Raw genomic sequence first — 25,704 nt, 5'->3', positions numbered from 1 at the left:
TAAGTCGAAACAGATAAAGGGTTCAAAAATTGATACTTTAGTGTAGGGTTTGACAAACTCATGGTATCCCAGATTTTTTTGCCACTGAATTTGTATTTATCCTAGGACAAGCAGGCAGCATATTCTCACATATGGGTGACATCATCCACAGAATCCGATATGGACAGTCCGCACTGCATACAGCCCTTCTAAGACTCTTCAATCGTCTGCTCAGAATCTCTTTTCTATTCCGTCATTAAAATACATTAACACAATGAGGTCTTCCATTTTTTCTGTGAATGCTCCCTCTCTATGGAATAGTATCACGGCTTATTTACAAGACGAATCTAGCCTTAATCAATTTAAGACAAAACTTAAGACTTTTCTATTTCTTGACGCTTTTGAGACCTAACTGCCCTTCTAAGGGCGACCTGGAATGATTATACCTTCAGTATCTCCCCCTATTGGTTTTCCACTAAATATTATCTTTTACCCTGAACATTCTAGTTCTTGCCTTTTTATCATCTGTTCCCGTTTGTCATGGTTTAAATGTCTCTGAATGTTGTCATCATCCTTAGAGATGCCTTGTCATTTTAAATCTGTATTTAAGTCAATATATGTTTTTATGATTTTGTGCACTGCCTAGAAGTCTGATTAGGTGGTATAAGAAATTTTAAACAAACTTGAAACTTGCATGTGCCTTCCCGCCTGAAGAGGCTCGAGGTACCTCAGTTCTTTGTTTTACACAAAGCAAAGAAGTCTGTTTTTAACGGAACTCTGTTTAGTAGCGTTGCCTTCCTGCTTCATGTAATTTTCTTTCTTTCCTTTCATTAAAGTCAAGTGAATACAGAAAACTTTATTTTCGTCTATCCCCATTTACTGGGGAGGGGGGGAGGGTTCCTCAACAGTTTAACTCACTGAGTTAATTTTTTCCGTCCATGTTGAAACCTTTGATGGGTTTTGAGAACGGCGATTTGTGCTAACGGTCTATTTCTGCCGACCCTCATAACTGGTGTCATCAGAGTTTAGAGTAAACCCTGAACGCCACATCGGGGCTTGTACTCTGTGTTACTCTTCAAATCGCACTTTGTTAAGGCCTGTTGAGTTTAGCAGGAGCAGTTATTTGGCATCGCCGTGGACATCGCCAGATCTTCTCAGCTGTTGACATTGGAAGTTTCTGCATCGACATTGACTTCGAACTTCCAGCATCTGGGGAGCCAGCTCAGAAGCATTCACTTCCAACAAACGTCATAGGTCTCTACAGCATCAAGTCTCTTGATGCAGACCGAACATCGACGCCCCTCCCAGCATCACAGGTTGTTTCTCCCTCATGGTATGCATCCTCATCGAGGTCAGCCACTTCGAGACAACCTGCTGCACCGATGGTACTTTCTGTTGAGCCATAAGTACCGGTGTATTCTTTTAAGGCATCGCAGGTCTCAATGGCATCAAATCCTTTGCAGCCCAAACAGCAACGTCATCGTTCTTCTGCTTTGCAGGTTGTTTCTCCTTCACACTGTGCACTCATCGAGACACCCAAGGGTATCGCCTGTTGAACCATCGGCAGCGGTGCATGTTTCTGGGAGACACTCCATGAGTTCTTCCGGAGGGAGCTTGGTAGTATGCTTAATTTGCACAAAATGCCACTGCTAGTATCGACTTCCTCGGTACCACCACTTAAGCATAATGCTACGAGGCTTCAAGGTACTGGTATCAGCTATCCATCAGAGCATCATGCTACTTCTCATGGATCTTCTCTGCGATTGACGCTCTCCATTGAAAACATGATCCATTGCTTCGAAGCATAGATGCTCTTTAACAAGGCGTTCCAAGCTGAGGTATCATCCTTTTTCATTGCGTCGATCTTATGCATCTGACCAAACAAGAAATACTCATCGATCCTCCTCCTCATCTTCATTGGATTGGTACCAAGGACATTGTAAGATTTTTTGAAGACACAAACTTCTCTAGAGTTCAAATTCCAATTGGCTTACTTAATATAAGCCTGAATCTTACGGCATTCCTTTTAAACTGTTGTAGGAACTGCCCATCAGGAGAAGACCTTCTTCAGTGGATCTTTCTTTTCTTGGATATATTTGGCAGCTGGACACTTCCCTACCTGTTAAATTGGAAGCGTACACTGTACCTACCGCTGAGTTCATATGTGCTTGGACTATGCTGAGTCTCCCAAAGGGTCTTCTCAGGTTTCCATTATATGACAGGCTTACTGAGACGCTTCTCAACAAATTGGGACACACCTTTAAGTATCATGGTTGTTCCGAGAACACTGGACTCATTCTTGTCCAGGGACTGATGACCCATATCAATCATTACTGCTGGAATCAACCCTTAACAAATATTCCAGTACATCAGTTTTTGCCTCAGCGCCTCTAGGGCGTCAAGGCTGTGCTTTGGTCAAATTTGGATGTCGCCTTTATCAAAATTCTCTGCTGAAGATCAAAATCCTTTCTTATACCATGTATCTAAAGTAACTGATAAGGAAATTGTCTGGCTTTGAGCAGTATATTCCTTCAGAGCATCTTCTAGAATATCAAATTCACAGGCTGACAGATATATAGCAAGTTTAGCCTATGATGCTTTTGAGAGGTCATCTAGACCTTCTGCAGCGTCAGGGACTATGAAACGCCTAGTATGGCTAACTGTCTCTTGTACCATTGTGATGGCCACAGGCAACTTATCACAACATGAAAGGCCTTGGAATGCTTTGAATAGCACAAAGTCTATTTCCCATTCATATCAGGGGTGATATACTTTTGTTTTAAATTCTTTATATTCATTTTTGCATATTACAACAAGTGTATTAGATAAAATCATATGAACTTATAAATACACACTTGATTAACTCTCATATAACACTTTAAATACAACATTTCATTACATATTTATATTCTATATCTATATCTATATCTTGAATATTATGTAATACACCTAATATCTAAACAATTATTATTAAATAGAAAACCCTCCCATCCCATCCCCTCCCGTTACAGGGGTGATATACTTTTACATCCTGGCTGTTGTTGCAAAAGCAGCAAAACTTAACAGCAACCTCACATGGCAGCTCCTTGTGAACATGCTTAGCCTTTTTTCATGTGCCTCTGAAGAGCAACACTCTTTCTCTGACACTTCCTCAATCAATCTGAGGTCATCTACAACGTTGATTTCTGATGATACCTGTGGGTTCTTAAAGTTATCAACGAAATTTGTCTTCATTTCATCACTATACCTCATTTCAAAGTGAGATCTCGTCAACCCTTGGCAGAACTGGATTAGAAACTGGTTGACGGACAGATACCATAGGGTAGTGGTAAATGGAATTCGCTCAGAGGAGGGTCAGGTAGTGGAGTGCCTTAAGGATCAGTGCTGGGACTGATTCTGTTCAATATGTTTGTGTGCGACATTGCTGAAGGGTTAGAAGGTAAGGTTAGCCTTTTTGTGGACTATACCAAGATTTGTAACAGAGTGGACACCCCGGAGGTAGTGGAAAACATGAAAAAGGATCTGCAAAAGTTAGAATGGACTAGCGTCTGGCAACTAAAATTCAATGCGAAGAAGTGCAGAGTGATGCATTTGGGGGGAACCGTATGTGCTGGGTGGTGAGAGGCAGATAAGCACAAATGAAGAGAGGGACCTTGGGGTGATTGTGTCTGAGGATCTAAAGGCATCTGAACAGTGTGATAAGGCGGTGGTTGCTGCCAGAAGGATGCTAGGCTGTATAGAAAGAGGAGTAACCAGCAGAAGAAAGGAGGTGTTGATGCCCCTGTACAGGTCATAGGTGAGGCCGCACTTGGAATATTGTGTTCAGTTTTGGAGGCCATATCTGGTGAATGCAACGAAAATGGTAAGAGGTTTGAACCAAAATAATAATAATAATAACAACTTTATGAGTCCTGACAGTAGGTGAATACAAATTGGTTGAAGGATGATGAAATTTACATTCTTCATCTCCACCTTCTCCTTCTCCAGTGCTGTGGAGCCCCAATCAGTTTTCCCTTCTGCAAGTGAATTGAGAAGAGTGTTTCTGATCATTTATTATTTGGGGGGATTTTTGTTTATCCGAGTCCAAGGCTTTTGGTGCTGGAGAGGATTCCCGGTGACCCTGGAGACAGGTCTGCCTGGGAGAGGAAGCAGACTTTGTGTCAGAAGTCTGCATCTGACATGATAATCTTTGGGTTCCTGTCCAGCCGGCCTGCTTGAACCTTTTGAGCTCGTGGTCCGTTCCCTTTGAAGCTAGCTCGCATCCTGATTTATCAGGTGCTTGAGCCCAAGCTTTTTGGCCTGTTTTTCCATCCAGAAGGGCTTAACGGGTGCTGGCTGCATAAATCCCTTCTCCCACTTGTGCATGGATCCTCAGGGGCTGAGGTCTATGTCAGATATTGGATTTAAGTAGCACCCTGAAGATTATAATTATGTTTAATGTTTATAATCTTTTGTAAACTGCGTAGAACTTTTTGGTAACGCGGTCTGTAAGTATAATGTTACGTTATGTTATGTTCAGCATGTGGAACTGGAAGCCTGGATGCCCTGGTCAGCCATGACCAGTGCAGGAGCTTCTGTAAGTGTTTCCTCCATGGCCCTTGATAGGCCAAGTCATTCGTTGGATAGTTAGCTGTCAAGGGCAGGTAATCCTGGTGGCTCTGGATTGGCCATGGCGACCATGGTACGAGGACCTGGTGTGCCTGAAAAGGACAAATGTCTCAGGCTACTGGTGCATCTGGATCTCCTAGAGAATTTGGAATGCTTTAGTCTTACGATGGCTCTTGAGCACAAGTCCCTAGTGCAGAATGGCTATTTAGAGGTGGTTATCATTATCCTTCTCAGAACAAAGAGACCATCAACCATTGCAGCATATACTAAGTCCTGGAGATTGTTTCAACAGTGGTACACAAAGAATCAGGTAGATCCAGTTCATGCGCCGGTGTTGGTAGTTTTGGCCTTTCTACAGGTTGGTCTGGAAAAGGGTCTGACAGGGTCCCTTAAAGAGCAGATGGCAAGTCTCTTTTATCCCAGGACAAGCAGGCATGATATTCTCACATGTGGGTGACGTCATCTACGGAGCCCCGATGCGGAAGCATTTTCAAGCAAACTTGATTGAAGATTTAAGTTTGCTCTGCTGCTCCACGCATGCGTGCCTTCCTGCTCCACTAGGGGGCGCATCCCCTTGTGGTCTCCAGTTCAAAATTTTCCGCTGAGCCTAGAAGTCGTGTTTTTTCAGGCTCTACCCCAACTGCCTTCTAGCACCGCAATTTTTTCTTATTTTTCTCGATTAAGTCGCTGTGCGCGAATTTTTCTTGTTTCAACTTGTTCCTGCTTCGTTTTTGACCGACCCGGAGGCTTCCGTGGCCGCGTGGCTACTCGAGCCGCGGCCAGTTTCGATTCTATGTCCCGGCCTTTGACCGGCTTTAAAAAGTGCACCCGGTGCGAGCGGCTTCTTTCCATCACAGACCCACATCGCCGGTGCATCCTCTGCCTGGGGGCCGCTCATCCAACCGACTCCTGCCCCCAGTGTGCTACTTTCCAGAACCGGGCCCTCCGCCGAAGAAAAGCCCGCATGGCGGATCTCTTCGCCGCCGACCAACCCTCTACCTCGGCCTCGAGGTCGGCCCCGGCCTTGACCTCGGCCCCGAATACCTCGGCATCGCCTCGAGACTCGAATCCGAAGTCCTCGGGACAACAGAAAGCCTCGGCTCCGGGTAAGTCCCCTCTTCCCTCTTCAGGTCCCGTAACAGCGAAGAAGCCAGCCTCGGGGACACCGACGACGCATGGCGGAAGTCCCATGCTTACAGCCCCGGCAAAGCCCTCCAAGCCTTCGGGCCGTGCCTCCACCACACGGGAATACTTTGATACGAGGTCGCCCCCGGTGGAGCGCATCGAGGCAGTGGACATGCCCTCGATGCTGTCCGTGCCCGTTTTCCTGGACCTACTCCGAGCGATGATCTCATCGGAGCTGTCCGCTGCAATGGCCCATCTACAACCGGCCTCGACCTCGACCCCGCATGTGCCAGACCAGCCTGAGCCTCGCGTCGAGCCACCTCGGGGAAAAACGCGCAAGCTTCGCCACATCCCATCCTCCTCGGACTCCTCACCGAGGCACCCAAGGCGCTCTCCCTCCACAGACCGCCGCGGGGCAAAACGTCATGCTAAAACGACAGAAACCTCGAACCGCCGTACCTCCAAGAAGGCCCGGGGTTCTCCCACTCTACGAGGCCGTTCACCTACACCTCGTACAGGACCGCTGAGGGTGACGGAGCTATCACTCTCCAACCCGCACATCCTCCGAACTCCCCCTCGGACCGGGGCTCCGATCTAAGGTTTCAGGCTTTCACCGAGGGAGTCCGGTTCGAGGTCACCGATTCGACATCGATCGGTACCCCGAACCCCGGCATCGTCTCCGAGGGGCTCCTCGAGACGTCGGAGATCCACGACCCCGGAACACTTTCACAGTGTTTCCCCGGTCTCGGAGCGTGGATCGGAGCAGGAGCCTCGATACTCGAGGGAAGCCTCCCATCCTTCTCCACCCGACGGAGGTCTCGTTCACCGACCCCCGCACGGGGCCTCGGGAACATCCCACCCATCCTTCTCTCGCTTTGTCCAGGACATGGGCCACGCTTTGGACTTGGACCTCCAGTCCGACTCCAGATACTCTAAGGAGTACCTAGCGGAGCTGGATATGCCATCCCTGCCCAGAGGGTCCCTTCGCTTACCGCCTAACCCGGTACTCCAACAGGCTTTCTTCAGGAACCTGGAGACCCCCTATATGGTCACAGCAGTACCCTCCAAAATGGAAGCCAAGTACCGTACAGTACCCTTCCCGGGATTTGAACAACCGCAGCTCTCCCACCAGTCGCTGTTAGTAGAATCCTCCTTGAAAAAGGCTCACCCCTCCAGGGTCTCAGCGGCGGTCCCCCCAGGCCGAGAAGGCCGAACCCTAGACAAGTTCGGCAGGAGACTATATCAAAATGCGATGATGGCCTCTAGGGTGCAAAGCTACACTTTCACCTTCACATCTTACCTCAAACACCTCATTGGACTACTGAGAGCCTTTGAGACTGACTTACCAGCCTCCCGCCAAGGAGCGTTTAACCTGCTTTCAGAATCCCTCTCCAACCTACGCCTCCATCTATTCCACGCGGCCTACGATGGCTTCGAACTCTCCTCCAGAGAGGCAGCCTTTGCTATCGCCATGCGCCGCCTAGCTTGGCTGCGCCTGGTCGACATGGACCCCAACTTACAGGACCGGTTCGCTAACCTCCCCTGGGTAAAGAACTGTTCGATGACACTATCGAGGCAGCTACAAAACGCCTCTCCGAACACGAACGCTCGTTTGCCTCCCTCATGCGGCAAAAGCCTAAACCGCCCGCGTCCAGGCCTTTCAGGGCCCCTCCGCGCCGCTACCCACAAAAATCCACTCCTGCCTTCTCGCGGCCTCCGCCCAGGCGTCCACAAGCCCACCATCGGGCTCTGCCCAAGTCCCAACTGCCTGCGACTACCAAACCATCCCCGTCCTTTTGACGGGATACGCGGAAGGGGGCGGGCCCCCTCCGCCATAGTCCCAGGCCTCCTTCCCATCGGGGGTCGCCTCAAAGTCTTTTACCCTCACTGGAAACAAGTCACGTTGGACGCATGGGTCCTTGGCGTGATCTCATCAGGATACTCTCTCAACTTTCGGGCCATCCCTCCAGACAACCCCCCAAGGAATTGCCCTCCCAACCGGACGCAGCTACCCCTACTCCTCTCCGAAGCTCGAGATCTGCTTCACCTGAGAGCAGTGGAGAAGGTTCCCCCCGGCCAACGGGGGAAGGGCTTCTACTCCCGTTACTTCCTGGTACCGAAAAAAACGGGAGACCTTCGCCCAATACTAGACTTGAGACGCCTCAACAAATTTCTGGTACGGGAAAAATTTCAGATGCTTTACCTGCCAACCCTCTACCCCCTGATCGACGAGGGCGACTGGCTCTGCTCCCTCGATCTGAAGGAGGCGTACACACATGTTCCAGTGCACCCCGCTCACCGCAAGTTCTTGCGTTTTCAGGTGGGAGACCTGCACCTGCAATACCGAGTCCTCCCCTTCGGTCTAGCATCGTCACCTCGGGTCTTCACCAAGTGCCTCGTGGTGGTCGCAGCTACCTTACGCTCCCAAAGTCTTCAGGTATTCCCCTACCTGGACGACTGGCTGATCAAAGCCCCGTCCAGGGAAGGGGTTATCTCAGCGACCCAACAGACTATTATCTACCTACAGAGTCTGGGGTTCAAGATAAACTTCCCAAAATCCCAACTACGCCCCTCACAGTCCCTACAATTCATCGGGGCAACGCTGGGCACGGTTCGCCTCCGTTCCTTCCTCCCACCTCCGCGTCTAGAGGCGTTAGTAAGTCTGAGCCGAAGGATCTCACTGCTGACCTCGGTATCAGCTCGACAGATGATGACTCTCCTGGGCCACATGGCCTCCACCGTCCATGTCGCACCCTTTGCCCGTCTCCATCTAAGAATTCCTCAATGGACCCTGGCCTCTCAATGGCGTCAAGATCGGGACCCGATCGATCGTCCCGTGACAGTGACTCCTTCCTTGCAACGATCGCTCCGCTGGTGGGCCGACTCTTCAAATCTTTCCAAAGGTTTGCTCTTCCTTGCCCCTCCTCACAGCAAGGTACTCACCACGGACTCGGAGTACGCTTGGGGAGCCCACCTGGACAGCCTCCGCACTCAGGGGATGTGGTCGGCAGAAGATCGCCGCTGTCACATCAACGTGCTAGAACTCCGGGCCATCTATCTCGCAGCTGTAGCTTTTCAACATCTGCTTCACGACCGGGTGGTCCTCATCCGAACTGACAACCAGGTAGCAATGTACTACGTAAACAAACAAGTGGGGACAGGGTCTTGGTCCCTCTGTCGCGAAGCCATACGCCTCTGGAAATGGGCAATCTCCAACAACATCTTCCTTCGAGCGGTGTACATACAAGGAGAACAAAACTGTCTGGCGGACAGACTCAGCCGCCTCCTCCAGCCACACGAGTGGTCGCTGCACTCTCAGACCCTACGACAGGTGTTCGAACAGTGGGGGACGCCTCAAATAGATCTGTTCGCATCCCCCCACAATCACAAACTGCCCCTCTTCTGCTCCCGGATACACTCCCCGGACCGACTCGAGGCCGACGCCTTCCTCCTCGACTGGGAGGGAAGGTTTCTGTACGCGTTTCCGCCGTTTCCTCTGATCCTGCGGACGCTGGTCCACCTGAAAACGGTGAAAGCCGCCCTGATCCTGATTGCTCCTCACTGGCCACGCCAGCTTTGGTTTTCCCTTCTACTTCAACTCAGTGTCAGAGATCCACTGCCTCTGCCTCGGTTTCCCTCTCTACTATCACAGAGTCAGGGTTCGCTGTTACATCCCAATCTTCAATCTCTTCATCTGAATGCTTGGTTTCTTTCCCCCTGACTTCTCTCCCCGTGTCTCAATCAGTCAAGGAGATATTGGAGGCCTCTAGAAAGACCTCGACGAGAACCTGCTATTCTCAAAAGTGGACCAGATTCTCAGCCTGGTGCTCCTCTCACAGCCAGGACCCGGTGTCGGTCCCCGTCCCTCTGGTCCTTGACTATCTACTTCAATTATCTCACTCCGGCCTAAAGACCAACTCCATTCGAGTACATCTCAGTGCGATTGCGGCCTTTCATCAGCCCCTGGAAGGAAAAGCCCTCTCGCTCCACCCCTTAGTCTCTCACTTCATGAAGGGTCTTCTGAATGTCCACCCTCCTCTCAAACCCTCTCCGGTGGTTTGGGACCTTAACGTGGTTCTGGCTCAACTAATGAAACCTCCATTTGAGCCCCTAGACAAATGCCATCCTAAATTCCTCACGTGGAAGGTGATTTTCCTGCTCGCACTCACTTCCGCCCGGCGAGTTAGTTAGCTACAGGCTCTGGTAGCGGACCCACCCTTCACTGTTTTCCACCATGACAAGGTGGTACTCCGCACACATCCAAAGTTCTTGCCTAAAGTAGTGTCTGATTTTCACCTCAATCAGTCCATCGTCTTGCCCGTGTTTTTTCCCAAGCCCCACTCTCACCCCGGAGAGGTGGTGCTTCACACTCTTGACTGCAATAGAGCGTTGGCCTTTTACCTCCAACGCACTCAACCACATCGGAAAGTCCCACAATTGTTTTTGTCCTTCGACCCAAACCGGTTAGGCCACCCAGTTTCCAAGCGCACTTTGTCAAACTGGTTTTGCTACGCTCAGGCTGGTCTCGCGCTGCATGGTCGAGTAACGGGACACAAGGTCCGAGCGATGGCAGCCTCCGTAGCGTTCCTCAGGTCCACACCTATTGAGGAAATCTGCAAGGCTGCCACGTGGTCTTCGGTTCATACTTTCACCTCCCACTACTGTCTGGACTCACTGTCCAGAAGCGATGGCCGGTTCGGCCAATCGGTATTGCGAAATCTATTTGCTTAAATTGCCAACTTCCCTCCATCCCTTTTCAGTTAGCTTGGAGGTCACCCACATGTGAGAATATCATGCCTGCTTGTCCTGGGATAAAGCACAGTTACTTACCGTATCCAGGGACAGCAGGCATATATTCTCACAACCCGCCCACCTCCCCGAGGTTGGCTTCTTTGCTAGTTAAGTGAACTGGAGACCACGAGGGGATGCGCCCCCTAGTGGAGCAGGAAGGCATGCATGCGTGGAGCAGCAGAGCAAACTTAAATCTTCAATCAAGTTTGCTTGAAAATGCTTCCGCATCGGGGCTCCGTAGATGACGTCACCCACATGTGAGAATATATGCCTGCTGTCCCTGGATAACACCTGTTACGGTAAGTAACTGTGCTGTTCTTCAGAGCTCATCTGTAAAGGGGATCCTTGGTTTTGCATCCAGATATAGGCAGATTCTTGAAGGGGGCCCTCATCGGGGGTCTCGGTTTAAGGCAATCATTTCCCTTGTGGAATTTGAACATCGTGCTGAAGGCTTCAGCAAGGCGCCATTCGAGCCCTTGCGAGAAGTGTCTTTATTGAATTTAACAGTGAAGACAGTATTTTTGGTGGTCATCATCTCTGTGAGAAAAATCTCAGAGATATAGGCATTGTCTTGCAGAGATCCGTTTCTCAGAATTACAGAAGCGAGAATAGTGCTTTGAACCGTGCCCTCATTTTTACTAAAGGTGGTCTCTTCCCAGAAGAGGGACAAAGTGTTGAAAGTACTGGATGTGAGGAGATCTCTTCAATACCTAAAAGCAACAAATGATTTTTCATCTTTCAGATCATCCTTTTTATTTTAACAAATGCAGCTTGGCGAGGCAAGCTAGCATCAAAGACAACAATTGCCAGATGGATTCCTATGGCTATATCTTCAACGTACATTGGCTGTGGGAAACAGCCTCCGATCTCTGTGAGAACATACTGTACTAGAAGTGTAGCATCTTTGTGGGCGGAGACATGGGCAATTTCTCCCAAAAAAATTTGTAGGGAAGCTACGTGGTCCACACATTTTTTAAATTGTATAGCATAGATATAGTAGTGAGAGGAGATACAGAATTTGGGTCCTCAGTGTTAAATGCAGGCTAATCTGTCCCATCCTAGAATCAGGAGAGTGCTTTAGAACATCACCTAATGTCAGGTCTCATGCTTTGTGTAACAGAAGGGAAGATTAGGTACTTGCCTCAATTAATCTTCTTTCTGTTAAAACAGCATATGAAGCCTGAAAACCTGCCCTGTCAGTCTGGGATTCATCTGTGTATGTCATGGATCAGAGTGCAGTGTCCACTTCTTAAATTTTTTACTGTCGGTAAAAAAAAAAAGGGGGGGGGTAAACTGAATGGTGAGTGCTTTAATGGGAAAGACACTCCGAGATCCATAAGATTAATTCATGTTAATGTTTTTTGGTGGTGGTTTTGGTTCACTCACTCAAGTTCTTTAAGGTGTTATTTAACCTTGTTTAATATTTCTAACAACTGTGTATTTGTGAGGAGATTCACTGTACCCCCCCCCCTCCTTGTTTTCTGTGTTGTAGCACTGTTCGATTGCTTTGGTACTAACTGATGGGGGCTTCACTGCACTGGAGAAGGAGGTGGAGCTGAAGAATGTAAATTTAATCCTCCTGCAACCAACTTGCAATTATGGGATATTCACTTAATGTCAAGACTCATATGCTGTGTAAACAGATTATCGAGGTACGTACCTAATCTTCCCTTGTGGCCATTCAGGACGGTTGAGTTAGCAGAGGGTTACTGGTTGTAAAGTTACCACCATGCCAACCATAAAGACAGCCAAACATGATATGTGGTGCATTACTGACAGTATTCAACTTACCAGTCAAGATGCCTTTTGTATCGTTGGTGTACATTTGTGGAACAATTTGCCTGGACATCTGAGATTATGTACAGATTGTGTCAACTTTAATAAACTATTAAAAACACAACTGTTTATTGATGCCTATATGTAATATGTTAAATGTAGGAACAATACTCATGCTGCTCAGGGCATGTATATGCACAGATAATGAATGTTGCCTGTCCGTTGATTTTATGGACTTTTATGAATGTTTTTGATATTGGAAACCGCCTAGATTTTAGACAGTATATAAATGTGTTAAATAAATACATTCCTCTCCCTCCAAAACTGCACAGTCCCGTCCCCCCACCCACTTGCAGAATGTGGCAACTTTCACCTGTCTGTCGCCATGCGTGGAACACAGACCATACAAGTATGTCCGGCATCGGGCTCCATTGTAGATTCCTGTAGACAAAATTTAAGGTCCTTTTGGTCTAAGGTTCTATCCCACTGCAGCTCCTTGTGGCTCTGGGCAAGTCACTTAATCCTCCATTGCCAGTATGTAATATGTAAACCGCTTTGATTGGTAGTGCATCAACTCCCCTTTCCCATTCATGGCTTTGTGTGTGTGCATTGGGGGGGGGAACATGGACTCTGCTTGGTAAGGCAGGGGGTGTAATAGGGACTCTCTTTATATTTTAGGAATTCTTCGCGAAGAAGTCGGATTGCTCCCTTTTCATATTTGGTTCTCATAATAAGAAACGACCAAATAATCTGGTCCTAGGTAAGCTTTGCTTAAAAGTGCTTTCATTAATCTTTGGATGGAAAAACCTTTGCTGCTACAAATCAAAAACTCCCAGACACCGATTCTTTTTTACCATAACTTTATATAAATGCTGTTTTTATTACAGAGAACTTGGAATAAGTATATAAAAAAAGGAAACAGCATCCCTGAGCCAAGAATCAAACTACCTAAACTCTTATGGTATCCCATCAGTCATCCAGATCAAAATGCCACACGCATCCTGATCCCTCCTTTTCCCATACCCCACCTTCTAGCCCATCTATATTAACCAGAAGTATTTGCATTCTGAAATCCATTCAACACTTGGCTTCTCACCCTAATAGAGATATATTAAGCGTAATGTCCCTAAATAGAAATAAATAGTTTTTGTTTTGTCTTTTATGATACTTCTTCTTCCGTACAAAAAAGGATGAAGGCTGATCCTGTAGCCAGTGGTTCAAGATGCACTTCATTCCCACTATATAAGCTTTACCCAAAACATAAGAACATAAGACTAACTTTACTGGGTGAGACCAATGGTCCATCAAGCCCTTATCTCAAGAAAGATAGAGCGACCAAGATGATAAAGGGGCTTGAACTCCTCTCGTATGATAAGGACTAAAAAGATTAGGGCTCTTCAGCTTGGAAAAGAGACGGCTGAGGGGAGATATGATTGAAGTCTACAAAATCTTGAGTGGTGCAGAATGGGTTCAAGTTAATCCATTTTTTACTCCATCAAAAATTACAAAGACTAGGGGACATTCAAAGTTACAGTGAAATACTTTTAAAACCAATAAGAGGAAATATTTTTTCACTCAGAATAGTTAAGTAACATAGTAACATAGTAGATGACGGCAGATAAAGACCCGAATGGTCCATCCAGTCTGCCCAACCTGATTCAATTTAAAATTTTTTTTTTTTTTTTTTTTTCTTCTTAGCTATTTCTGGGCGAGAATCCAAAGCTTTACCCGGTACTGTGCTTGGGTTCCAACTGCCGAAATCTCTGTTAAGACTTACTCCAGCCCATCTACACCCTCCCAGCCATTGAAGCCCTCCCCTGCCCATCCTCCTCCAAACGGCCATACACAGACACAGACCGTACAAGTCTGCCCAGTAACTGGCCTAGTTCAATCTTTAATATTATTTTCTGATTCTAAATCTTCTGTGTTCATCCCACGCTTCTTTGAACTCAGTCACAGTTTTACTCTCCACCACCTCTCTCGGGAGCGCATTCCAGGCATCCACCACCCTCTCCGTAAAGTAGAATTTCCTAACATTGCCCCTGAATCTACCACCCCTCAACCTCAAATTATGTCCTCTGGTTTTACCATTTTCCTTTCTCTGGAAAAGATTTTGTTCTACGTTAATACCCTTTAAGTATTTGAACGTCTGAATCATATCTCCCCTGTCTCTCCTTTCTAGAGAGTTGCGCGGGGACAGAAATCCCACCCGTCCCCGCCAAAATCCCACCCATCCCCACCCGTCCCCGTGAGGAATCCCTCCGTCCCCACCCGTCCCCGTGAGGAATCCCTCCGTCCCCACCCGTCCCCGCGAGGAATCCCCTCCGTCCCCACCCGTCCCCGCGAGGAATCCCCTCCGTCCCCACCCGTCCCCGCGAGGAATCCCCTCCGTCACCATCCTTCCCTATAAACTTCAGAAATAGTTATTTTATTTAATTATGCTACTGAATTAAAGGCTCTGGTAGAGACCCATTTACAAATAAGCAAAGAGACTATTAATTTGGAAATATTAATTGGGAAGAATACATACTTTGTAAATGGGTTTCTACCAGAACCTCTAATGTAAATATAAAATATAAATACTCAGCTGATGAGAACCCACAAACTGTCAGCTGAGGACTTCCTTTGCAGTTGGCCTGGGGTCCCTTTTGCCAAGCTTGGCAGGCAGCAGTAGCGTCCCTGAGTCACAGATGCTGGCACCTCAGTGGCTCATGGATGCTGCCAGCGACTGCTGCGCTTGGTGGAGGGGAGTTCTGACCATCTCTAGAGGAGGTCCTCTGCTGGCGGTGCTTGGGGATCCCCACCAGTCACAGCAAGGGCCAACAAGTACTTCAACACTGTAGAAATAAAACCAGAAATGCATTTCCTTTTCTTTTGAACACAAAACAAAGATATCTGCCATATACATTTCCCAAGGCAGATGACTCTATGCAATGTCACCTCGGTAACAAAATACAAAAATAGACAAATACACCCCCTCCCTTTTTACTAAACCACAATAGTAGGTTTTAGCACAGGGAGTTACGCTGAATGCCTCGCGCTGCTCTCAATGCTCATAGGCTCCCTGCGCTAAAAAACAATATTGCGGTTTAGTAAAAGGGAGCCATAGTGCAAAATATAGACAGCAGATATAAATTCTCAAAACAGACACATTTTGATCACTAAATTGAAAATAAAATCATTTTTCCTATCTTTGCTGTTTGGTGATTTCATGAGTCTCTGGTTGCACTTTCTTCTTCTGACTGTGCATCCAATCTTTCTTCCTTTCTTTCAGCCTCCTGTATGTTTCCTCTCCTCCAGACCTCATTCTCTCCCCCAACTTTTTCTTTCTGTCTCCCTGTTCCCCCTTCTTTCTGTCTCTCTGTCTGCCCCCTTTCTTTCTTTCTCCGTGCCCTCCCCCAAGCCACTCGGTTTGCTGCCACCGCCATCGGGGAATAGTCCCCAAGCCACCGCTGTCCCAAGCTTTCCCTGCAGAAGCGTCGCGCTGACCAGCATTCCGCTCCCTGACGTCAATTCTGACGTAGGAGAGGAAGTTCCGGGCCAACAAGGCATTTCTCCTCATTCCATCCAGCCTGAGCCCCATCTCTCCTTGATCCAGCATTTCCCTTCTGTGTCTGTCAGAATTACCATTCCACCTATTTTCCAGCATCACCCTTCTTTGTGTCCATCTCACCTATATCCGTATCTCACCACTTTTTCAGAATCTTCATTTGTCTCTGTCCTTGTCTTTACCCCATATTCACCATTTGCCCTTTCAATGTCTTTATCTCCCCCCCCCCCACACACACTTTTTCAGCATTACTTCTATGTCTCTATTTCACCTCCTCTTCATGTCCCCTCTGTATTTCTATCCTTATTCAGAAGGTCCTGCTTACCCTTTCTCTTCTTTGTGTCACTATCTCCATTTTCAGCTTTCCCCCCTTTTCCTTTGTTAATGCACCCGGTAGCCAGAATCTTTCCACTCCAATCTTTCACCTCCACTCCGGCCCAGCCCAGTATGAAATATTTCCTTTTGTTTCCCTCCCCTCTCTCTTTCTCTCTCTCTTCTCCTCCCTCACCCACGAGTCCTGCATCTGGCCCTCTCCCTTCTACCTGCACCTGGCAACACCCCCCTGCTCCGCGGCTCTCTTAAGCAACTCGTCAGCAGCGGTGATCAAGACAAGCTGCCGACATCGAGGCCTTCCCTCTACGAGTCCCACCTTTGTGGAAAAAGGAAGTTGAAACAAGCGGGACTCGCAGAGGGTAGGCCCCGACGCCAGAAGCTTGTGTCGATCGTTGTTGCCGAAGAGAGCCGCAGGTAGAAGGGAGAGGGAGATAGGAAGGCTGTAGAAGCTCCGGAGCATGACACCGAACCCGGCCAGGATGATTTCTTTTTCAGGCTGCTGCTGCCGCTGCCATCCCCCACCCGAAATGACAAAAAACAGCCTAATGCCCGCGTCGGGAAATAGCCATGCTGAGCAGTGAGCTCAGCACGTACACAGATGAAAGCCTTGCTTGCTGATTGGTCCGGCGGCACGGTGGGGCGGGGCCGCCGGACCAATCAGCAAGCAAGGCTTTCATCTGTGTACGTGCTGAGCTCACTGCTCAACATGGCTATTTCCCGACCCGACGCCAGACTTGTAAGCTGCATGCTTGCATCGCCAGAATTTAGGTAGGTTGTTTTCATCCCCGTGGGAGTCCCGTGGGCAAGGGGGCGTCCCCGTGGGAGTCCCGTGGGTCAGGGGGGCATCCCCGTGGGAGTCCCGTGGGCCAGGGGGCGTCCCCGTGGGAGTCCCGTGGGCCAGGGGGGGAACCCGCGGGATCCCCGCGGGACCCGCGGGATCCCCGCGATCCCCGTTCCCGTGCAGACCTCTACTCCTTTCCTCTAGGGTATACATATTCAGGGCTTCCAGTCTCTCCTCATATGTCTTCTGGTGCAAGCCTCCTATCATTTTCGTCGCCCTCCTCTGGACCGCCTCAAGTCTTCTTACGTCTTTCGCCAGATACGGTCTCCAAAACTGAACACAATACTCCAAGTGGGGCCTCACCAATGACCTGTACAGGGGCATCAACACCTTATTTCTTCTACTGACTACGCCTCTCTTTATACAGCCCAGAATCCTTCTGGCAGCAGCCACTGCCTTGTCACACTGTTTTTTCGCCTTTAGATCTTCGGACACTATCACCCCAAGGTCCCTCTCCCCGTCCGTGCATATCAGCTTCTCTCCTCCCAGCATATACGGTTCCTTCCTATTATTAATCCCCAAATGCATTACTCTGCATTTCTTTGCATTGAATTTTAGTTGCCAGGCATTAGACCATTCCTCTAACTTTTGCAGATCCTTTTTCATATTTTCCACTCCCTCTTCGGTGTCTACTCTGTTACAACTCTTGGTATCATCTGCAAAAAGGCACACTTTTCCTTCTAACCCTTCAGCAATGTCACTTACATACATATTGAACAGGATTGGCCCCAGCACCGAACCCTGAGGGACTCCACTAGTCACCTTTCCTTCCTTCGAGCGACTTCCATTAACCACCACCCTCTGGCGTCTGTCCGACAGCCAGTTTCTGACCCAGTTCACCACTTTGGGTCCTAACTTCAGCCCTTCAAGTTTGTTCAACAGCCTCCTATGAGGAACTGTATCAAAGGCTTTGCTGAAATCCAAATAAATTACATCTAGCATATGTCCTCGATCCAGCTCTCTGGTCACCCAATCAAAAAATTCAATCAGGTTCGTTTGGCACGATTTACCTTTTGTAAAGCCATGTTGCCTCGGATCCTGTAACCCATTAGATTCAAGGAAATACACTATCCTTTCTTTCAGCAACACTTCCATTATTTTTCCAACAACTGAAGTGAGGCTCACCGGCCTGTAGTTTCCTGCTTCATCCCTGTGACCACTTTTATGAATAGGGACCACATCCGCTCTCCTCCAGGTTGTGGTAAAAGTGGATAGAGTAGCTAGTTTTAAGAAAGGTTTGGACAACTTCCTGGAGGAAAGGTCCATAGTTGGTTATTAAGACATGGGGAAGTCTCGGCTTGCCCTGGATTGGTAGCATGGAATGTTGCTACTCTTTGGGTTTTGGCCAGGTACTAGGGACCTGGATTGGCCACCATGAGAGCAGGCTACTGGGCTTGATGGACCATTGGTCTGACCCAGTAAGGCTGTTCTTAGGATGATACAAAGTTGTTTAGAGTTCTTAAGAGACAAGAGGATTGTGAAAAATTGCAAGAGAGACCTTCTGAGACTGGGCATCAGAATGCATGTGGAAAAGAGGAACCCAAACTATAGCTATATGATGCAGGGTATCATTTTCATCGCCCTTCTCTATACCTGTACCTTTTCTTATTCCACTATATCTTTTTTGAGATATGGCGACCAGAACAGCAAGTTGCGGCTGTACCACAGAGCAATACAAGGGCATGTTAAAATTTTCATCCTTGGATTCCATTCTTTTCCTGATAATTCCTAACATTATGTTTGCTTTCTTAGCTGTCACTATACTTTGAGCTGAGGGTTTCAACTTATCCTCAACAATGACACCTGGATACTTTTCCTGGGCAGTGACTCCTTACATAGAACCCAGAATCACATAGCTATAGTTCGTGTTCCTCTTTCCCACATGCATCACTTTGCACTTGCTCACATTAAAGGTCATCTGCCATAATGACACCCAGTCTCACAAAGTGCTCTTGCAATTTTTCACAAATATCTTGCGGTTTTAATAGCTTTAAACAACTTTGTGTCATCAGCAAATTTAATTATCTCACTAGTCATTCCCATCTCCAGATCATTGATAAATATGTTAAAAAGCAGCGGTCCCAGCACAGACCCCTGGAGAACCCCACTATTTACCCTTCTCCATTGAGAATATTGACCATTTAAACCCACTCTCTGTTTTCTGTCTTTCAATCAGTTCTCAATCCATAAAACAACCTTACCTCCTGTCCCATGACTTTATTTCCTCAGAAGTCTTTCAGAAGGTACTTTGTCAAATGCCTTTTGAAAATCCAAATACACAGTATCAACCGGTTCACCTTTATTCACATGTTCATTCACCCCTTCAAAGAAATGCAATAGATGGTGAGACAAGCTTTCCCTTAACTAAATCCATGTTGGCTTTCTCTTATTAATCCATGCTTATGTTTGTTCTGTCATTTTATTCTTTATAATAGTATTTACCATTTTGCCTGGCACCAAAGTCAGACTCACTGGTCTATAATTTCCCAGATCACCTCTGGAACCCTTTTTCAAAATCAGCATCATGTTGTCCACCCTTCAATCTTCTGGTACAATGCTGGATTGTAAAGAAAAATTACTAACAATAGCTCTACAAGTTCATTTTTCAATTCTGTCAGCACTCTGGGATGTATACCATCCAGTCCAGGTGATTTGCTATTGTTTAATTTTGTCAAATTGACCCATTACATCATCCAGTGTTATAGACATTTGTATAAGTTTCTCTGAAGCTTCAGAATTGAATACTATTTCTGGCAATGGTAACTCCTCCACATCTTTCTCAGTTAAGACTGAAGCAATGAATTCATTTAATCTCTCTACTATGGCCTTTTTATCCCTCGGTTGTCTAGTGGTCCAACCGATTCTCTCCCGGCTTCTTGCTTTTAATATACCTAAAAAGTTTTTACTGTGTGCTTGTGCCTCCAACGCAATTTTCTTTTCAAGGTCTCTCTTCGCCTTCCTTATTAGCGCCTTGCATTACAATCATTTTCAGTCAGATCTTTCTTCCACTTTCTAAAGGATTCTCTTTTAACTGTAATAGCTTCCTTTCCCTCACTTGTTAACCACGCTGGCTGCCGTTGATCTTCCTTCCTCCTTTTTTAATACATGGCAGGATAGGGATAGGGAGGTATGTTATGTGTTTTAATGGGCTTATTCTTGATGAATGGGATGGGTGGGGGAGGGAATACTCTTATATGCTTTTAGATAATTGTTAAGAATGTTAAGTGATTTGTATGAATTTTATGTTTGAATATTGTACACTTGGTGCAAGATTTGAAAATGAATAAAGATTAAAAAAAAAAAAAAAATACATGGCAGTACCCAAGACAGTTGGTTTGCCAGGATCTTTGCCATCATTTTGGCTTCATAATTAAGGAACAATATTGGTCTGTATGACTCTGAATACTCAGGACTCTTTCCTGGCTTTAATAGCACTATAATCTGATCACTGTTAAGTGACTCCGGCAGAGAACCCTGGTCAATAATGCCATTGAATGCATTTGCCAAAGGAAGTTCTACATCATCTAATCTAATTAGTAATCTTATATTCCATTATTTTTCATTTCAGATTCAAAGCATTAAGGGGAGCACATATACTTAAAATTTGTTACACAAAGAGTTAAAATATGAAGAATAACACTTATCAAAGAAGTAGATCTATAAGCAATTTATAAAAGTCACTCTGAAATCCTGGGCCAGGAGCCTTTCCCAGTGAAGTAGTTTGGTGGATGGCCCAGCATATACCTCCTCTGGCCAGATTCTAGCATCTAACATATCCCTATCCCGATCTGAGATTTGGGGTACCAATATACTAGAAAATGTCTCTGACCAAAGGAGCCGGTGTTGGATCAGAATACAGCTGTCTACCAAAAATGTCTTTATCAGTATTAGCAAAATTAACGTTCATGTGTCTCAATGTGGTAGTGTTCTCCTGTCCTTTTTTTCTGTTTGACTAGACAAGCCAATCTTCATGATGTTTGTGTATTCTGGTTTTGTAACTAATTGAGAGCTTGCTGTGCTGTCAAGACTCCGATGTATCCCATACAAGTGATGCAAATTAGAGAAAACTAAAATGTCCCCCCTTAAAACAAGATCATTGACGTGTTCTTGATTACATAGGCCTTCCATTTCAACTTTATGTACTTATTAAAATGTTTTATCTTGATAAGTTTAAGAGTGAACCTCCATTGCAGTGTCTGCAAATCAAACTGAAGAGTAAGACCCACCCACGTATGGTCTGAGATCTCTATGGGGCTTTTGGTAGATTCTACCACTGTGGTGAGCTGGACATAGTGGAGTGTGGTCTAGAAAGGTGGGTATAATCCCTCTCTGTCAGATGTAATGTATGCCACACCCTTACAATTTCCCTTCCCAAAAGGGAAGGATCAAATACTTCATTCAAATCTCCACCCAACAGAAGAGGCAGTTTCCCCAAACTCTTAAACAATTTTATCTTCCTTTATTAAGAGTGTTATCAAAACTATTGGCAACATAAACATTACATAAAACCAGCCAGTCCCTATCGATTGTTACATGAGCAGTTGCAATTCTCCCTTGATCATGACGAACCTTATGAATTAAGACAAAAATACCTTTTCTTATTAAAATTATGACTCCCACTTTCTTCCCCCTCAGGGGATTCAAAAGACAATTTTACCCACTATCTACAGAGCTTACTATGCTCCACTGTATAAATGTGTTTCCTGCAGAAAAGCGAAGGAGCCTTCTGTTTGTTTAATGTAGGATTTTATGTCCAAGTTTATTCAGCTCTTGATATACCGTCTATCAAGGGATATCTAGACAGTTAACAATACTAGTTGTCATTAGAAATAAATTTAAAATAATTAGGGGATAGACTAAACTAAGGGACTTACTGAAACAAAAGGGAAATGGGGGAGGGAGAATAAAAGTTCATCGAGCTAAAAAAAAGTTTTTTTAAAGGAGCAGGGAAGAGGTAGTAGAGAGTAAATAGGAGGGGGGGTCGCTTCAGAGAAGCATTTGGTGTTCTCTGTCAGGGAAGTGTCACCTTGGAGTGAATAGCCCCTATGTTCCAGGTGACAATCTTAGGGGATATCTAAGCTCATACTTGAAGGACAGAATATTGAAACAGTTGTTGGTGTCCCAGATGCCAACCTCCCCAGTGAAAATCGTTCCAGTAGTAAAAAGAATGCTGCAAAGAACGCAAATTTGGTTTGTTGTGGTCCTGCCCAACCCTCCTCCTCCTCTACCCTTCCTAACCCACCCCCTGACCTTTCAATAAGAGTACTTCCTAACTTGTCACTTCTCCCTTTTTTTGCCTTGACTTTAATTGAAACATTGTGTCTGGTTGGACATCTTGTCATGATTTTTCTGAGAAGGCCATATCTGGTTGTGTGTACTGTACATTGAATGTTTTGGGCTGTTGAAGCTAAAGCTGATTTGTGCGTCTTATGTCCTGGAGTGAAGAGGTCTCTCTTTTCCTAGGTCGGATGTTTGACTACCACGTTTTAGACATGATAGAGCTTGGTGTCGAGAACTTCGTATCCCTCAATGATATTAAGGTAATGCATATCCTTTCCTTAAACATTTTCTATGATGTACTTAAGACACAGCCTCTCATCTTACACCTTCTCCTCATATCTCACCAGGGAGCCATCAAGCACCTTCCCTAACCTTGCTTCCTCCCATCCGAGTCTCATCAGGAAACCATCATAAATATGTGGTCTTTGTTTTCCCCGATTAATCTTTTCCAGAATAGTAAGTGCCCCGAGGGAACAAAACCTATGCTGATATTTGCTGGTGATGCGTTTGAGTCAAGCGAAGACTATAAGAGGCTGAAGAGTCTCTTTATTGGTAAGGACTATGCATGTAGGGGCAGCCATCATCTTCTAATATGGGGAGGGAGCATGGCCTGGGTCTCTGGAGGTGGTAGGGAAGCTACTGGGGGGGGGGGTATGGGCCTCTGGGGGCTTCTCCGGGTATTTTCCAGTTTGAGCTCAAGACAACTTGCAGCCTTCACAAGATACAGTAAATAGAGACCTGTGTGGTCAATCCAGTCTAGTCAACAGTGTCCAGAGCCACATCCACCATTCTGTGTGATCCCAGCCACTCATGACTAGCTGTCAAGTCTTCAACATGCCAACCATATAGGCAGTCAAACATGATGGCAATGATAGTATTGAACTTACCCGACAAGATGTCGCCTCCTGCCTGAGCTGCATAACACCCTCCTTCCCAGCATCTAAACATTCAATAACACAATCCTGAAATATGAATATATGTATAATGACATAAGAAGGGAAGGGCAAACTGTCCTGTTAATAGTCTGTCGAGGACCTTTCACACAAGTCATTTACAACTTGGTACTCAATCACAGGGAGCTAATTCAAGATATAATGAACAACAAGATAAAACAGAGCAAGAAAATTATTATTCTCTATATCAGTACTTGCTGTTCTTTTGTGAACTGCAAACCCATTTTCAAAGCTTACAGCATCTTTCCCAAACCCACTGAGGTGTATTATAAAGCCCTTATGTACTTTCAGGCAGCGATGGGTTGTGAGTTGCGACCCACATAGGGAAATTTGTGCAGAAGCCATACACCCAAATTTCCATGAATGGCAAATTCAGAACAGGCTGGTATTTTATTTATTTACTAGTGTTTTAGCCCATTACATGTGTTACAGTAATGGGTGCTAGAATAGCCCCACCTATACCCTGACCCCACCCATACTCTGCTTCTTCCATGCCCGGACCCTGTCTCCCACTAATCCCAGTCGCACCATCTCACCTTTCACCATTTCCGTAGTCCTCTGTACCCTTTTGGCCTTCATAGATCCTCCTCTGCATTTATCACCCTTTTAGTTCCAGCTCCATTCCTATCTATCCTTCCTTCCCTTGCCTCTAAGACCATTCTTCTTTTCCCTATATTCCACCCCCAACCAGCTTCTCTTCCTTTTTTACCCTTTCTCTTGTACCCCACCCCAAAGCAGTACCCCTTCCTTCTTCCTGGGAATCCCCCCTCCGCTCAGCTTCTGTCATTCTCCATGGAGTCCTGCTGACCTGCTCATTTCTGCTTGTGATTTTATTTCCAGCTTCTCTTTCCTAGGAATGTACAGCATTCATTCATCATTTGTTTATTCCTTCCTTCCCCCTACCCCAGGTTATCTCCAGCATGTCTGTCCTTCATTCAGCACACATGTAATTTACAGCATGTCACTCCTTCTCCTGCTCCCTTGATCTTCAGAAGGCCCCGGAAACAGGATGTTCCACTGCAGGTGGCGTCTGACTCGCCACCAAAGCACCCCCAGAGCCTTTCCTCACAACAACGCCACAATACCCGCATGGATCCCTTGCCCTGCTGCTCCCATAGCAATGGCAACCCCGACACAGCTCTCTTCCGGCAGCAAGCGCACCCTTCCCCCCAAACCAAAGCAAGATCGCATCACTGCTTCTCCTTCCAGATGGTAATGGCCACCTTCCAACCACGGCTGTCTCTTGGCAGTGGCGGCGATCAAGACAAACTGCCGGCGGCGTTGCTTTCCCTCTGCGAGGCCCGCCTCTTTTTTAAACTTCCTGTTTCGCTCCCCCTTCTGCTCACCTTCTCCCTCGCAGCTCAGTGTCACTGAGGCTTCCTTCGCTCTCCCGGGCCTGCTCTCCTTCCCCTAAGTCCCGGCCCCTCACTCCGCGCCATCTAGCACATGCGCACCCGACAGATCAGGGATCAAAGAACATGCGGCGTGAGTGCGAATGCGTGCTTAGCATTTTATTATTATAGATTTTTATGTTATTTTTAGTGGTGTACATTCAGGTATTGAAGAATTCTCATTTAGAGAGGAAGGATAGAGCTTTCCTTCAATCTGGAAAAATATTCAGAGAGGAATGTTGCATCACTGATCATCTAATGAACTCAAAATTGGTTTTCTTGTTACTTTATTAATCACCCTGGACATGGATCCATACCAGTACTGCAAAGTTTGATAATTGCTCCAGAAGATGTTCCATCTCACTACTTGATAGTAAATAAAACTTCTTTAGCATTCCTCCAGACTGGCACAGACAGATGGGTTTATGGAGGCTGAGAACAAATGGAACTGTAGCAGTAGAAGAACATAAGAACTGCTGCTGCTGGGTCAGACCAGTGGTCCATTGTGGCCAGCAGTCCGCTCCTGGGCCGGCCCTTAGGTCAAAGACCAGTGCCCTAACTGAGTCTAGCCTTACCTGCGTACGTTCTGATCCAGTAGGAACTTGTCTAACTTTGTTTTGAATCCTCCTGAGATCAATGCTAAGCTTGTGCAGTCCTGTTAGGTCTTTGGATAAGCGATAGAGTGGTTAATTGGGAATTCTGTTGGGAGGGGTAGGCAGTGGCCCTTACTAACCCTTTCTTGCCCAGACAGAGGTAGGGGCCTGCGGGGGTCTCTTCTTACCTCGGAGGTGCTACACTCGGGACAGCCAAGTCCCAGCTCCCCTCCTTTTCTTAGTGGTGCCTCAGCTGTACTTTAAGTCCAAAAAAAATCAAATGGCCAAACTATGTCCGTTTATGTTATATCCAGCCCTGTCTTCAGAAATCCATATACAGTTATAAGGATCTGGATGTAAATATGTTTGGGTATAAATCTACCCCACACTGTATCTTCAAGGACGCCTCAGCCCCACCACTTCACCGCTGTGTGATTTCTCAAAGAAACTGCGGGAAGATTTACATGGTGCCTCATCATTGGCT

General features: G+C 46.5%; 1 protein-coding gene across 2 annotated transcripts in view; it reads left to right on the top strand.

Annotated features, from left to right (window-relative positions):
- The window catches only part of RPF2 (ribosome production factor 2 homolog), a 73,702-nt gene that overhangs the window by 35,938 nt on the left and 12,060 nt on the right, over nt 1-25,704 (top strand). For both annotated transcript variants that reach the window (XM_033939732.1, XM_033939733.1), the window contains exons 5-7: nt 12,958-13,039; nt 22,467-22,543; nt 22,736-22,835. In XM_033939732.1, coding sequence (XP_033795623.1) covers nt 12,958-13,039; nt 22,467-22,543; nt 22,736-22,835 — 259 coding nt within the window. The remainder of the gene's footprint in view (nt 1-12,957; nt 13,040-22,466; nt 22,544-22,735; nt 22,836-25,704) is intronic.

This window comes from Geotrypetes seraphini, chromosome 3 (genome assembly GCF_902459505.1).
Source record: "Geotrypetes seraphini chromosome 3, aGeoSer1.1, whole genome shotgun sequence".
NCBI lineage: Eukaryota > Metazoa > Chordata > Amphibia > Gymnophiona > Dermophiidae > Geotrypetes > Geotrypetes seraphini.
Note: the sequence above shows the minus strand (reverse complement) of the source record. Positions and strands in the feature narration are given on the sequence as shown.